Genomic DNA, 14,018 nt, shown 5'->3' with positions numbered 1-14,018 from the left:
TCCCCTTCTTTCCTTTTCACAATAACAACAACAACAACATTCAATTTATATACCATCCGTCAGGAGACAATTTAACACCCATTCAGAGCAGTTTACAAAGTATGTCATTATTATCCCCACAACAACAATCACCCGGTGAGGTGGGTGGGGCTGAGAGAGCTAGAAGCTGTGCCTGATCCAAGGTCACCCAGCTGGCTTCAAGTGGAGGAGTGGGGAATCAAACCCGGTTTCCAGATTAGAGTCTTGCCACTCTTAACCACTACACCGATCTGGCCCCAGCTTCGCATCTGGTCCTTGAGCTATGCACCACCCTCCTCTCTTCCCTGCTCCTTAGGCCATGCCCTGTTTTCCTCAGACACGCCCTGCCTTAAACTGGTTGGGCCCAGAGAGTCTGCACCTGGCTTGCTCACTGCCTCCTGAGCCTCTCTGTGGCAGGCTGCTAAAGCTGACCTGTTGTTGAGTCTACCCTGGCCGCCCCCTTCTGTCCTTGGTCCCACCCTGCTCCACCCAGGTGAGCCTTGCTGCTGGGCCCAAGGGTGTGTCTTGCTCTGCCTGGCGGGTCACTACTAGATAGCCTGCCACAGTCCTAATCTATGGTATTGTGTAGATTTTGGCACTTTTGAAGAGAGCCTCAGACACCTTAAGTTGGGTGGAAAAAATTAATACAAAAATATATATTCTAAGCACAAGACAATTACAGAGACTCTGGGACAATTTCGTAGATGTTTACATCTACTACTCTATAAAAGGTGAGCCGTATTGGCAACGACTGACCTTTTATCCTGGAGCAAGCACAGTCCTCCCAAGTCTCTGCAGCAGGTTGGCTTTGCCCTCCCCAGACCTGATCAGGATGGGCCGGTGGCGGGAAGGAAGGGTCTGCCTGTGCAGCCCTCCCCAGCCCCAATTGGGGCACAGCGGCAGGAAGGCCCACCCCACCTGCACAGCTCTTCCCCAATAACAGCTTGCTTAGGAGAGGACGGGGCGCACCGGTGCACCCCTCCCAAGGTTCCGCAGCGGCCACGGAGAGGTTGGGAATTACCAGTAGACGGGGAAGAGGGAAGAGTGTGGAGAAGGAGACATGAAGTACTCTCCAAAGTTCTTGTGGTTTCCCCACTTGCTCTTTTCGATTCATGTAACTATTTCTGTTACGTTTAACAACTGTCCAATATGACAGGCCAATATTCTGAGTCAGTATTAAGCAGCTTGATCCATGTATATTATCTGGGGCAGAGCCGTGGCTCAGTGGCAGAGCACTAGCATGGCATGTAGGTGGTCCTGGGTTCAATTCCTACCATTGCCACTTTGATTACGTCATTTATATTCTGCCTTTCTCACTGAAAAGGTGGATTCCAGCGTAAGCTGATGAGACTTCCAATAAACAATACATCAGGGTATGTAAATGCACATTTGTAGAGATTTGAAAATGAGCAGAAATCCAATGAAGAGCCACAACAATGCTGAAACAGAGCATAAGCAATTAAACCTGACCTTTTAAACCAGGGGTCCCCAACGTGGTGGCCATGGGCTCCGTGGCTCCTGCCAACAGCTTTCCCGGCACCCGCCAGGTGTTGTTTAGAAAGTGAGTGGGACAAGACGGGGCTTTTGACCAGCAGGGCTTCTAACTGGCCATTTGAAATCTGATTGGCTGTGCAGATTTCTTTAAAACGTTCTTTTGCTACCACGATCCACGGGTAAGAACCACAACCCTGGATTGCTACTGACTATGGTTCCCAGATTGGATGAACAGTGGGTCTTCCCCAAGAGGGATCTCTATGGCATTTTTACCCCACCCATCTCCCAAGAGCTCAGTATGGCACTCAGGTCCCCGCATTTTCGCCAAACAACCTTCCTGCAAAGTAGATACGGCTGAGAGAACGCTTGGCCAAATGGGAACCAATGTTTGAACCCAAGCCTTCCGCCAAGCAGTAGTCTAACCTCTAAACACTACCCAACATTGCTTCCCCCCAGGAGCTATTCTGCCTCTTTCTCAAGTTACCACGTCTTCTGGTTTTCCAAGCTGTAGGGCCTTTGCATCTCCCTCTCAAAAAGGTAACAGGAGCTATTTTTCAGGCAGAAAAGAAGGGGAGGGAATGTAGGACTCAGGGAAGAGCCAGGAAAAGCAGAACACCCAGACCCCTCCCCACCCAGCCAACCACCCCCCCCCCCGACTTCCTCTGCTGCAGAATGAGTCCATGTAAAACCTTCCCATACAAATGCAGTCCCCAAACAGCCCAGAAACACCATTAAGAGGGAGACAAAGTAGGGTTGCCAACCTCCAGCTGGATGGGTGAGGGAAGTGTGCTTGATTGGTTGGTAGCCATATCCTGGGGGCAGTTTTTTTAGTTTGAGCGCTGAGGGAAAGTGTTTGTTCTGGCTAAATCAAACAGATGGGAGCCTAAGTCAGTCTGTGTGTATCTCAGGGACAGTCTTATTGTGGCTAAATCAGGTGAACTGTTGAAAGGCCTGAGTGCTACGTCTGTTTGCATGAGAGGAGTGTTTATTGTCAGTGAAGATCCGTGTGGAAAATTAGTCCTTGTGACGGGGTCTGTGAATATAGAGTTAAGATTTTTTAACTATTTTGAAACCACCAAACTTATGAATTCATTCTGAAACCAATGCCCTTATCAATACTCTGCAAACATCAGGTTTCTGTACTTAACGGATACATTCTACTTTTGGTTAAGCATAATGCTTTTTTTGCTAATCAGGGGCCAAAAGTTTGTTGTCGTGGTTAAGAGCAATGGGACTCTAATCTGGAGAACCAGGTTTGATTCTCCACTCCTCCACTTGAAGCCAGCTGGGTGACCTTGGGTCAGTCACAGCTCTCTCAGAGTTCTCTCAGTGCCCCTCACCTCACAGGGTGATTGTTGCTGTAGGGATAATCATAACATACTTTGTAAATCGCTCTGAGTGGGCATTAAGTTGTCCTGAAGGGTGGTATATAAATCAAATATTATTATTGTTGTTCTTGAGGTAAAAGCCTGGTTAAAGTAGAGACGTTTTGAAGCTCTCTGTGTGTGGAAGAAAAAGAAGTGTGGGTCAGACCAGGGCCTTTTTGAGGTAAAAGTTTAAGGTAATGCAAGAAGGAGCTTTAATAAAGGCACAAGACCAGCAGTTTCAACAGAAGATGTTACAACTTGTTTTTTTCCACACCTGTCAACTGGTGGAAGTCTGGGGGCGGCATGAAGGCACTGCCAGCGATGGCATGATGTCACATCCAGGGAAAACCCAGAAGTGACATCAGACTTTTCTAGCTATCACTGGAATCTCTATGGTGAAACCATAGATTTTCCAACAATTCCTAGAATAGACAGACGTCACTTATGAGTTTTCTCCACAATTCTCACTCCCATCTATTACCAATGGAAGCTAATGTTCTTGATTTGCAGCAGGCATACTTCATCAGAAAATCAAGCTAGGAGTCTCAAAATTGTCCCCCAGCTTCAAAATTATGGTAGGACTTGCAATGCCAAAAATAAAGGGAATAGGTCTGAAGCATCCCTCCGATATTTGCAATGGAAGCAAAGGTTTACTCACAAGAAATGAGAAAAGCACATATAGCCCAGACACAGATGGAGGAAAATACCCCTCTGTGACAAAGCAGAGGGGATTAAGCACATGCCTGAGCTACCACAGCCAGTATTGTCTAGTGGTTAGAGGATCTGATTAGGATCTATGAGACCCAAGTTTGAATCCTACCTTTGCCACAGAACATATAAAATGGAGTAGTTTCATGTGGCATTTTAACAAGGGGGACAGGGTCGTAGTTTTACAGTACAGTGTTCCAGAAAAGTCTAGTCAGACCTGATTCTGATCTAGATGGGCACCTAAGAAACACTAAGCAACTAGTTAGCTTTCTTGTATTAGATCATTCAACGTATGACAAGCATACACCTCAGTTACATATCTGGTTTGTTACCAGATATAGTACACAAGTAAATACTATTAGATAATCTCTGCTCCCATTCAAAGATTTTATTAAAACTTTATTAATTAACATTCTCAACATTAGGTAAATCAGCAGAAAATTGTACCATCCATCATTGCTACACAGATCATTAAAGGAGAGCAATTACATGAGTATATATAAGATTCTTACCCCAAAAGCTGAGCAGATCACAAGCAAGGAGCCCCTTCTAAAAAGAAGCCCCTAATGAACTCCATTCCCCATATTTATAAGGTCTGAGAATCCTTTATTAACCATTGCTAAGTGTCCCACTTGATAACTGTACACAACCTTGGCTAACTATCTTGTAACTTCAAACACCATACAAGGTTATTTATACTTAAAATGTCATCTTAAAAGATATGAAAATTGTTAGTTCATTCTTTGCTCATTTGTATCTTAATGAAGTCTATGTAAATAGTGGTTACAAATTTCTCATACATATAAATATCCTTTTGGCCCCCCACCCTATTATTGAAATGTCCTTGTTCACTGTGCTAATCTATATTGTGTAATCAGCCTTGAGTCTCAGTTAGAAAGGCAGACTCTAAATAATGGAAATAAATAAATCAACCTGTACATCCATCCTTCAATCAACATTTCTATGAAGTTGGACATTCTTGCCGTTCTCAGACACATCTCTGCGCTGGTCCTCAACACATAGTAACTATTGATATGGGTTTGCTGGAAATAATGTGTTACTATTTTCGTTTCTCGCCCCTCTCCAAGGTTCTTCTGTTCGGGGCCACTAAACTCCCTTTCCAGTTGGGAGACCAAGTGAACTCTATTCCTCCATGCAGACATATTTTCTATGATCTTCCAGATCAAATCCAGCAACGGTTCCCCTATCCTTGTGGCTATATCCGTAACAACAGTCTTGAGGGGTGGGTGGCCGGGCAAAAGAGGTAAGGGGGGCTGAGAAGCATCATGCTGGCATACCTGACAGCTATGCAGGTGGGTCCTGGGATTTTATCTGCGGAACCCAGAGATGTGGCTGTGCAGCGGTCGGCTGCCAGTGGATGCCCACAATGGCTGGTTACAAGGGATATGGTAGGGGACCCATATGCCAGCTTGGAAATGGGCAGGTCCAGTGGCATGGCAGTAGAGAACTGCTAAAGCTTCTCCAGCTTGGGAACACATCCTGCAGTGGGTGAAAACTACACTGGCCAAAACTATGGCATAGCCCATAGATGTCCAAGCATCCCCCCACTGCCGCGGCCTCACCCACATGTCCCAGGCGAAGCTCAGGGTGCTGACCACAGTTGTGGCTTATCATGCCCCTCACCAGCACCTGAGTATTCAGTCACACACACCTCAGCATGACATGAGCCCCAGCTGAAAAGCACATAGCTCAGACATCAGCGCATGTGGCATGGTGCTCTCTCGGGTCTGTGACGACAATGCTTAGTGTATGCAGGGGATCAGCTTGGCAGTAGGAAAAGCTGAGAGGAAACGCAATGCCACAGAAGGGGCCTTCAGCTCTTACAGCCAAAGGGAAGAGCTAACATTGATGGAGCAGAACTATGACGTCTCTGTTCCGGGGACCTCATCTCTGGAGAAAGACACCTGTGGGATGAACCACTTCTCCAAAAGGGGCAGGTCACGTGTCCCCTGAGAGGGAAGCAGGGGGAGGGATCCAGCAGTCTTGGGCTAGGAGTCTGCTCGTACCTCCCCCTGCCCCCTAAGACCACTCCCTACTGGGCAGCACCCTACCCATGTAGGGTCCCTCATGTGAGACTAGTGGGGTGTGTGTGTTGTGTGTGTAGGCAAGCCAAGGCTGGTCCACTGTACAAGGCTGTAAGAACAGCCCCTTCCCAGGGGGCCTCCTTCCCTCCTGGTGGGAGAGAGGGGCACAAGAGGGGGTGACTGGCAGCTGCTCCATTGTGCCCTGAAGAACTGCTGGCCAAATATGACAACAGTTGCCTTATGGAAGTGGGTCGCTATGTAACAGCACTGGAAGACGGAGCTGGCCCAGTCAAAGTGCAACTCCACCAAAGGGACATGAAAGGGTCATTTGGATCGCTAAGGCATGCACTTCAAGAGGGGCAGCCTGGCAAATGGAGTCCCCCTCAGTGGTGGTAGGGGGAACCAGAGACACTGTGGTAGACCCACTACCCTGGCTGCAGCAGTCATGGTCACCACACTGGTTGCCATCACTGCCTAAGGGCCAAGCCACAAGTGACGAATGACACAGGTTGGACACTTGTCAGCTTCCCTCAAGGTTTGATGGGAATGTAGGCATCCTGGTCTTGCAGCTTGGCTCTCTGACTGCTGTCCAATGGACTTTTCAACTGTCGCTTGTCCAACATTCCGCCGAGCTGCCTACATTTCCCATCAAAACTTGAGGGAAGCTGTTGTCCAACCTGTGTTGTCACTTGCAGTTTGGCCCTAAGCCTTTGGCCTCCGTGCAGGTGGTGACTCAGCAAAGACGACAATCATGCCACAGTACGGGCTGGCTGCTGTGGCCAGTCTGCATCCTGCCTCTCTGTGCTGGGGCCCCCATCTCCAGAGCTCCTGCCTGGCTCCTTCCAGCATGAACGCCCCACTCACTGACACGCTGCAACAGGAACAGCTCGCCCAACCACTCTAGGCTTCACAGAGCAGCTCAGGATGGCAGAGGGGCTGTGCTGGTAAGAGGGATTTGGCAACTCCACCCCTCAGACTGTGTTGCCTTCCTGCAGCTCAGTAAAATCTGGAACGATCCAGTTGCGTCCCTGTCTGTTTGGTGTGGAGTGGATGAGGCTTGCTTCCCACCCCGTCCCTCTCATGCCACACCATTCTCTGACCCAAATCCTCTCCCCTTCTGTTATTTCCTCACGGAGTTTCCCAGAATGATTTCTTCTTTACATGTTTGGAGGGGGGGATCCAATTCCCAGAAGTGCATGCTGGAATACATGTGATTGGTCCTCACGGTGCCACTGGACTTTGGCTGGATTTTCCTTAAATCATTGATTCGGCCACCCTCTGCAGTCCCCACCCCTCCCACTCACGCACTCTGCTGGCTGCTGTGTATGTTGCACAGGGAATGGGGTGGGAGCTGCCATGGGGGGCAGGTCTCCGGCTCTAATACTGCCCCACAGAACTGCCGGCATCTGAGGAATGAAGCAGCTTGATGGAGCAGGTGTGTGTGGTGGTGGTGGTGGGGTTAGGGTGGAAGGGGCTGCTGGAAGTGACAGGACCTTTGAGTGTGGCCTGGGATTTCCAGGGGAGAAGCTTCAGTTGTCCAGGGCTGGTCTGATTCTGCCCTTAGCATGTGGGGGCTGAACCAGGGGTCCCAGCCACCCTTTCCATATGGACATGGCAGTCTCTGTAAGGTCCCTGCCTGCCCCATACTGCTGGGGTTATGTCTGGACTGTAGCAGACTATCTAATACCCAGTGGTATTCTGCGTACGGCCCCTTTGCTGTGTAGCAGGGGCTCCATTGTGTTTGAACCCAGGCTACCTTTCCATTTTGCTGCAGTCAGACCATTTCAAGGACAACAGCTGGGCTTTGTATTTTGGCTGCTATCCCTGCCCCCTTGTGTTCGGCTGCATGTTTTTTGTGTGTGTCAATTCTTTAAGAGAAATAATGGATGCCCTTCCCCGGTGGATGATGGATGCGTATGAAAGCTGCCATGTGCTCCAGGGGAACCAGCCTCTGTTACGTGGAGAGCAGACATAACTCTGGGGGAACTCCGAGTCCCGAGTGCAACCTGACAAAGCTAATCTGTGGGCACATTGGAGCAGACTAGTTTCTGAAGCTCAAAACCATGGGCTTCTTCTGCGGGCTCTCTCTCTTCTGGCACTCCTTTGGGATGGAAGCATGTGTCAACGGGCTTTGCATCAGTGGGTGGGGGCTGGCTGTGCCCCTTTTTGCCACTCAGGGGAACATCATTGGGTAGTGCTTGTTGGTGGGTGTTGCAAGGGAGTCTTGTGCGCTCATTATGCAATCTGGGCCTTGCACAGTAGTGTGTGTTCTTCCCCCTCCAGAATGCCCACTGGGAAGTAACCATCAGGAGGGGCACCATGGCAGAGGCATGCCAGTGTAGCTACTCTCTGGCTAGCAGGTTTTCAGGACCTAGCTATTAATCTCTAAAACCTTTACATTATTACACTGTTTGGTTGCATTGCTTCCCTATTTTGTAAGCCAGCTCATTTGATGTAACATCTTTCCATACTGCAAGCATTTCTATGGCTTCTTCCATGTGGACTCTTTGATGGGAAGTAAGGTTTGAACTCTGACTGAAGCTTTTTCCACACTGCAGGCATTTATATGGTTTCTCCCCTGTGTGAATTCTTTGATGGGAAGTAACGTGTCCACTCCTACTGAAGCTTTTTCCGCACTCCAGGCATTTATATGGCTTCTCTCCTGTGTGAATTCTTTGATGGGAATTAAGGTTCCCACTGTGCTTGAAGCTTTTCCCACACTCAAGGCATTTATATGGCTTCTCCCCAGTGTGAATTCGTTGATGGGATATAACGTGTCCACTCTTACTGAATCTTTTTCCACACTCCAGGCATTTATATGGTTTCTCCCCTGTGTGAATTCTTTGATGGCAAGTAAGGCTTCCACTTTCACTGAAACTTTTTCCACATTCCAGGCATTTATATGGTTTCTCCCCTGTGTGAATTCTTTGATGGCAAGTAAGACTTCCACTATCACTGAAGCCTTTCCCACACTCTAAGCATTTATATGGTTTCTCCCCTGTGTGACTTCTTTGATGGCGAATAAAGCTTCCATTGTCACTGAAGCTTTTCCCACACTCTAGGCATGTATACGGTTTCTCCCCTGTGTGAATTCTTCTATGGGAATTAAGGTTTCCACTCTGACTGAAGCTTTTTCCACACACCAGGCATTTATATGGCTTCTCCCCTGTGTGAATTCTTTGATGAGAATTAAGGTGTTCACTCCTACGGAATCTTTTCCGACACACCTGGCATTTATGTGGCTTATCCTCTGTGTGAACTCTTCGATGGCGAGTAAGGCTTCTGTTGTCGCTGAAACCTCTTCCACACTCCAGGCATTCATATGGTTTCTCCCCCATGTGAATTCTTTCATGGTGAAAAAGGTTTCCTTTTATACTAAAGCTTTCGCCACAATCCAAATGATCAGATTTTCCATTTGACTCCCCCATGCCTCCTGCAGAAAGAAAGAAAGCTGGTGTGATGACAGGTCACATGTACAACCTCTCTGTGTCACAGTTTTCTACTTTGCTTTGCAATGGTTATGTTTCTCCTCTGTGAATGCTCAGGGGTTAAGCTCACACAATCTGTAGCCACTTCTCCCCCTCGCTTTCTCCATTCCTTCTAAATTCCAAGGTGTCAAAGCTGGCAGAGCAAACATTTGTAATGAATATAGTCCCAAGAGAACAAAAGAGATAGAATATATAATTGACACCCCCCCACAAGTGATCCAGGCATTTTAAGTTTCCCTTTTCCTGCCTCAGGGTATGCAACCGCACAAAGCCTCCTGCTTTAGCCTCACAATAGAGTAGCTGTTTCAGTGAAAACGTCTCTACATTGGCTCAGGGCTGGCTTATGCAGGAGTGGCAACCTAGTCCCCCTGTCCTCTGAACCCCCTGCTCGTTTGTGAGGAGGCAAGAAACGAGAGGAGGTAAAGAGGGCCTACCCCCTTTCCCACTCCTGAAAATGGGAGTGAATCAGGGAGCCTGCTCCCCCCCCCCCCCAGCTGCCTGGGGCAGTCCTTACTGACATGGAAGGGCAGCTAGGTAGGCTGCTGGTGGTAGTTGAGCAGCTGGGGCTGGGGGCATGGAGCTGACTGGTGCCCTTCCCCTGGCACCTGAGCCAATTGCCAAGGGCTGCCTAGTGGCTGAGAGCCAGGTGTGCCCCTGTGTTGGCTGATTCTTCCATGGAGAGTTCAGCCTGCCATTCTAATTCTAGCAAGAAGGTGGCAGCAGAGAGCAAACCCTAGTTGTAAAACGGAAGCGGAGGGAAAAGGCCAGAGAATAAAAAACTCCTTGTTGTGGCTAGTAGCTTAAGACCAGGACTCAAAGAGTAAATCATGCCCTGTATTAAATATCAGAGCCTGAGGGGTCATTTTCCCATACCTGGCATGAACACACAGGAAAAATGGAGTGTGCAACTGGGGGGGGGGGGTGAACCAAATGATCTGCTGTTCAGAAGGCAACAATGGGAATTTCTGTACCAGTCCCCTGCCCCAACTTCAGTGCTTCTTGCAACTGGTTTTTCCCCCCTTGCTTCTCCACAACATCATGCTACATTCATGCACCCCCAAGTTAGGGTTGCCAGGTCCAGGTTGGGAAATTCCTGGAGATTTTGGGAGTGAAGCCTAGAAAGAGCGTGGCTAGGGGAGGGGAGGGCCTCAGGGGGTTATAATGCCATAGAGTTCACCCTTCAAAGCAGCCATTTGGGCAACTGATCTCTGTTGTCTGGAGATCAGTTGTAATTCTGGGAGATCTCCAGCCACCACCTGGAGGCTGACAACTGTACCCCCAAGTGTTTCCCCAGCTATTCTTCAATCTTTCTAAAACCTGCCTTTTAGAAAAATGACAGTAAAATCTGGATGGCTGCATTGTAGATGGGACAATTTGGGCTTTCTGGCCCACGAGGCAGCCATTTTCGCTGACCCCGTGGCAGTCATTTCTTCACCCTATCACTGGGGTGTCTATTTTAAAAAAAAGGGTACTAGATTCCCGTTATATCAATATACCATTCTAGCAACTGCTGTAGCCGGTGGTCTGACTTCCCAGCTTTCTCTTTTCAAGTAAGTCTCTAGCCCCTTCCCTTGCAGAGATATAAGGAAGAGGCAGATTTTCACAAGGGAAGTGACAAGAGACTTTTATTTTTTTTAAAGGTTGGAAATTCAGAGAAACTGCTACACCTACTAATATACCTACGGCAATATATTAATATAAAGAGGACTTTGTGCTGATTTTTTAAAAAATTGCAAAAATCCTGGGGGCCTAGGAGAGCGAAACAGCCGCTTCTGGAGAACTGAGGAAGGGAAAATTGCCAGGTGGAAGCCCCATGACAACCGCGTTTTATCTTCAGCTGCATCAGCACCAGGGAAACCACAAAATTCCCTCCCCATACAGACGCCACGAATACCATGTTTTGGTATCTAGAAACACATCTTGTTTGGGAGGACTGGATGGTATTGGCCAATCTCTGTGCATGTATTGTGCCCTTACTGTATCACTCCATCTCGTGTTGGGTCTTCCTCTTCTCCTACTGCCTTCAACTTTTCCTAGCATTATTGTGTTTTCCAGCCCGTCTTGTCCTCCTGTGGTGTGATGAAAAAGTACGATGGCCTCAGTTGTCATTTGAGCCGCTAGAGAATTCAGGATTGATTTCATCTAGAACGGACTCGTTTGCTTTTTTGGTAGGCCCCGGTATCTGTAAAGCTCTCTGATCTGTAGCTTGTGGCAATTAAATGACAAACAGCATTTTACTGAGACAGTTATGGGCAGAGTGACAAAAGGAGAGAGAAAATGCTGGCCTAGTCACATAAGCAAAGGAGAAATCAGTGGCATTTCTGCCATGGCTTATTTTCACAAGAAGATTTCCAGGACCGAGACCCACTGGCTTTAAGAAACAGGGGCAGGCGTTTTTAGAGGAGTCTTGCTTTGAGAAGGCAGTCGGAAGCAACCATAAATGAGGACAGAGATAAAGCATAAAAGTGTCACCTAGAGGCACCGTAAGGGTCATGTTTATATTGAAAAAAGGAAGGCAGTCTTGGAAGTGACGGTCCCCCACCAGCACCAAGAGTGGCAGCTGTCAATCAACTCTGAAGGGAGAAGCACCCTGCCTCCCGCAACAGCCCTCTGTTCACCCAGAGCCTGTGCTACCCCTGAGTAAGCTCTGGGCCAGCCTGGCTGCCCTTCCAAAGGAATCAGCCACCGCTCTGTCCCACCCTCTTTCTCTCTGCCAGGGTGTCTGTGGAGCAGCTCTTCCCCCATTAAAACCATTTCAGCACATTGCTTGAGGAACTCTATCAGTTTCCTGACTGGCTGCTCCAGGCAACAGCCCCTCAGCTATTAACGGAAAAAGATTAATCCTGGTTAGGGTTTGCAACAGGCTGAGAAAGCCAGGCTTTCTGCTACAAGATGCTGAATGTTGCACGGCTATAACATCCTGCTGGCTCATCTCTAGGAGCCAGACCCCTTCAGAATCACTTACAACACAGCCCTGTGCTCGGGGAGGAGGTAGGATGCGTTCCTGTGAGATCTGTCTGGAGTTGCTTTCAGTCATGTCTGAGGAAAGCCCACCCATTGCTTTGCAGGCCCAGCATTCCAGGATCAAGGCCTATTACCTCCAGTTAAAGGGAGGGCCACAGAGCCATGGCCTCTCAGAGTGGACAGCACTTGGCATAAGTGATATGACCTGGGAGGAGGAAGTTGCCTGTTTCCGTATATCCAGGATCTGCAATCAGTATTTCAGCTTCACCCATCTGAACAGGGCCTTCTGCAGATATCACCCTGCAGTTGGGTAAAATCAACAGCTGCCCACACTCGTCCTTTCTCTATGGCAGCCTCCATCTTATGGAACAGCCTGCCTGAGGACATCAGGATAGCTCCCTATCTCTAGGCTTTCACAAATCATGCAAGATCAAATGATTCAGGAGGGATTTCTAATCAGATTATAGGGCAGTGTCGTAAGAAATGGCTCAAAGAGGTACCTTGGAAAGGGACAGGGACAGTAGACTAGGCTACGGGCTTCTTTCTGCTGATGTAGTTCGAAGCTACTAAAGATGTCATGTAAATTAATTATGCCTTAATTCAGAATGGTTTCATCTATGCATTCGACTTTATGTTAGTTTTCAAATGGGTGGCTATCATACCCTATTCTAGCTGTTTTTTGTTGAATTTCTTACATGTTGATCTGATTGTATTTTTTTCTGTGAATGTCCTTGCTACTTATTACATTGTGTTCGCTTGCAGTATGTAATCTGCCTTGGATCCTGGTGAGAAAGGCGGACTATAAAAACGCAATATGAATTCACAAGCCAGCCAAGCTCTTTGAAGAAGAAGCTCAAACTCCAAGGAGAAACAAGGCCACAAAAATCCATCAGCCCTTGGAAGGAATTACAGGCAACACACACACCCTACAACTGATTAAAGTGGATACCTGCCAATCCTTCCTCTTCATCAGAGATCCGGAGAAACTGTTCTTCCTCTTCTTCCAGCCTGGATATGAGATCTGGTTTGGCACTCTCAGGTCCTTCTTATCAAAAAAAGAAAACGACGAAAGCATAATGCTTCTGTGAGAACTTAAACGCAGCAATTCTAAGCCGAGATTACAGCTCCGCCAAGAATACACAATAGAGAAGTAATTGGGGTGGGGTGTTATGGGGCCATATGTGGCACAGGTAGGTCTGTGCCTCCTCCTTCCCAAGCTGAGATGGAAATGCCACCTGAGAACTAAATCAGAACTAATTAAAGCCAGTCGAGTTCCATCCATTGCCACGTATCAAGAGAAGAGAAGGAACAGAGTGGAGGGACCCCCCACCCCCGGGTTAGTCCTCCCACCTTCTCCAGACTCATGGAGGTTCATGGCATTTCATCCAATGCCCTCCCCTGTGGTCCAGGCACAGCAAGGCCGGAAGGGCTCCTTCTCCACAAGAAGGACCCACAACCCCTCCCACATCTGGGGAAGGATCCTAGAGTGGCAGAGATCAGCCACTGGGACCAGGACACACAGCCTGATCATGTCCTCCCTTATGAAGGAGTTCCTTACAGTCACTCCTCACAGCCTCGTGGCCAGAAGGAGACAGCCCAGGAGAATTCCTCACCCAGAGCAGCCACGTGCCCAAAATTCTCCAGCATGACTTCCTTGTACAGAGCTCTCTGGGCGGGGCTCAGCAGGCTCCACTCCCCCTGAGTGAAATACACTGCCACCTCTTCAAAGGACACCGGACCCTGGAAGGAGAAGAAAGAGTTTCTTTATATCACTGGAAAGGTGGTCCACGTGAAAGAAAATCCAAAAATTTGTTGTGGCATAGCGGTTACTGTGAAGGACTAGGATCTGAGTTCAAATTCCCTCTCTGTCATGGAAGCTTTCCTGGGGATGTTGGGCCCGTAACACTCTTCCACTCTAACCTACCTCATTAGAC

At 48.3% G+C, this 14,018-nt stretch overlaps 1 protein-coding gene across 1 annotated transcript in view; it reads right to left on the bottom strand.

The window, feature by feature from the left end:
* LOC129327196 (zinc finger protein 883-like) overlaps positions 1–13,116 on the bottom strand; it is a 61,168-nt gene extending 48,052 nt beyond the window's left edge. Inside the window, exons 1-2 of the mRNA XM_054975680.1 lie at positions 13,034–13,116; positions 8,131–9,065 (exon numbers count right to left, since the gene is read on the bottom strand). Of these exons, the coding sequence (XP_054831655.1) occupies positions 8,131–9,060 (930 nt within the window). The 5' untranslated portion in view covers positions 9,061–9,065; positions 13,034–13,116. The remainder of the gene's footprint in view (positions 1–8,130; positions 9,066–13,033) is intronic.
* Positions 13,117–14,018: the final 902 nt, after the last annotated feature.

This window comes from Eublepharis macularius, chromosome 4 (assembly GCF_028583425.1).
Source record: "Eublepharis macularius isolate TG4126 chromosome 4, MPM_Emac_v1.0, whole genome shotgun sequence".
Classification (NCBI taxonomy): domain Eukaryota; kingdom Metazoa; phylum Chordata; class Lepidosauria; order Squamata; family Eublepharidae; genus Eublepharis; species Eublepharis macularius.
Note: the sequence above shows the minus strand (reverse complement) of the source record. Positions and strands in the feature narration are given on the sequence as shown.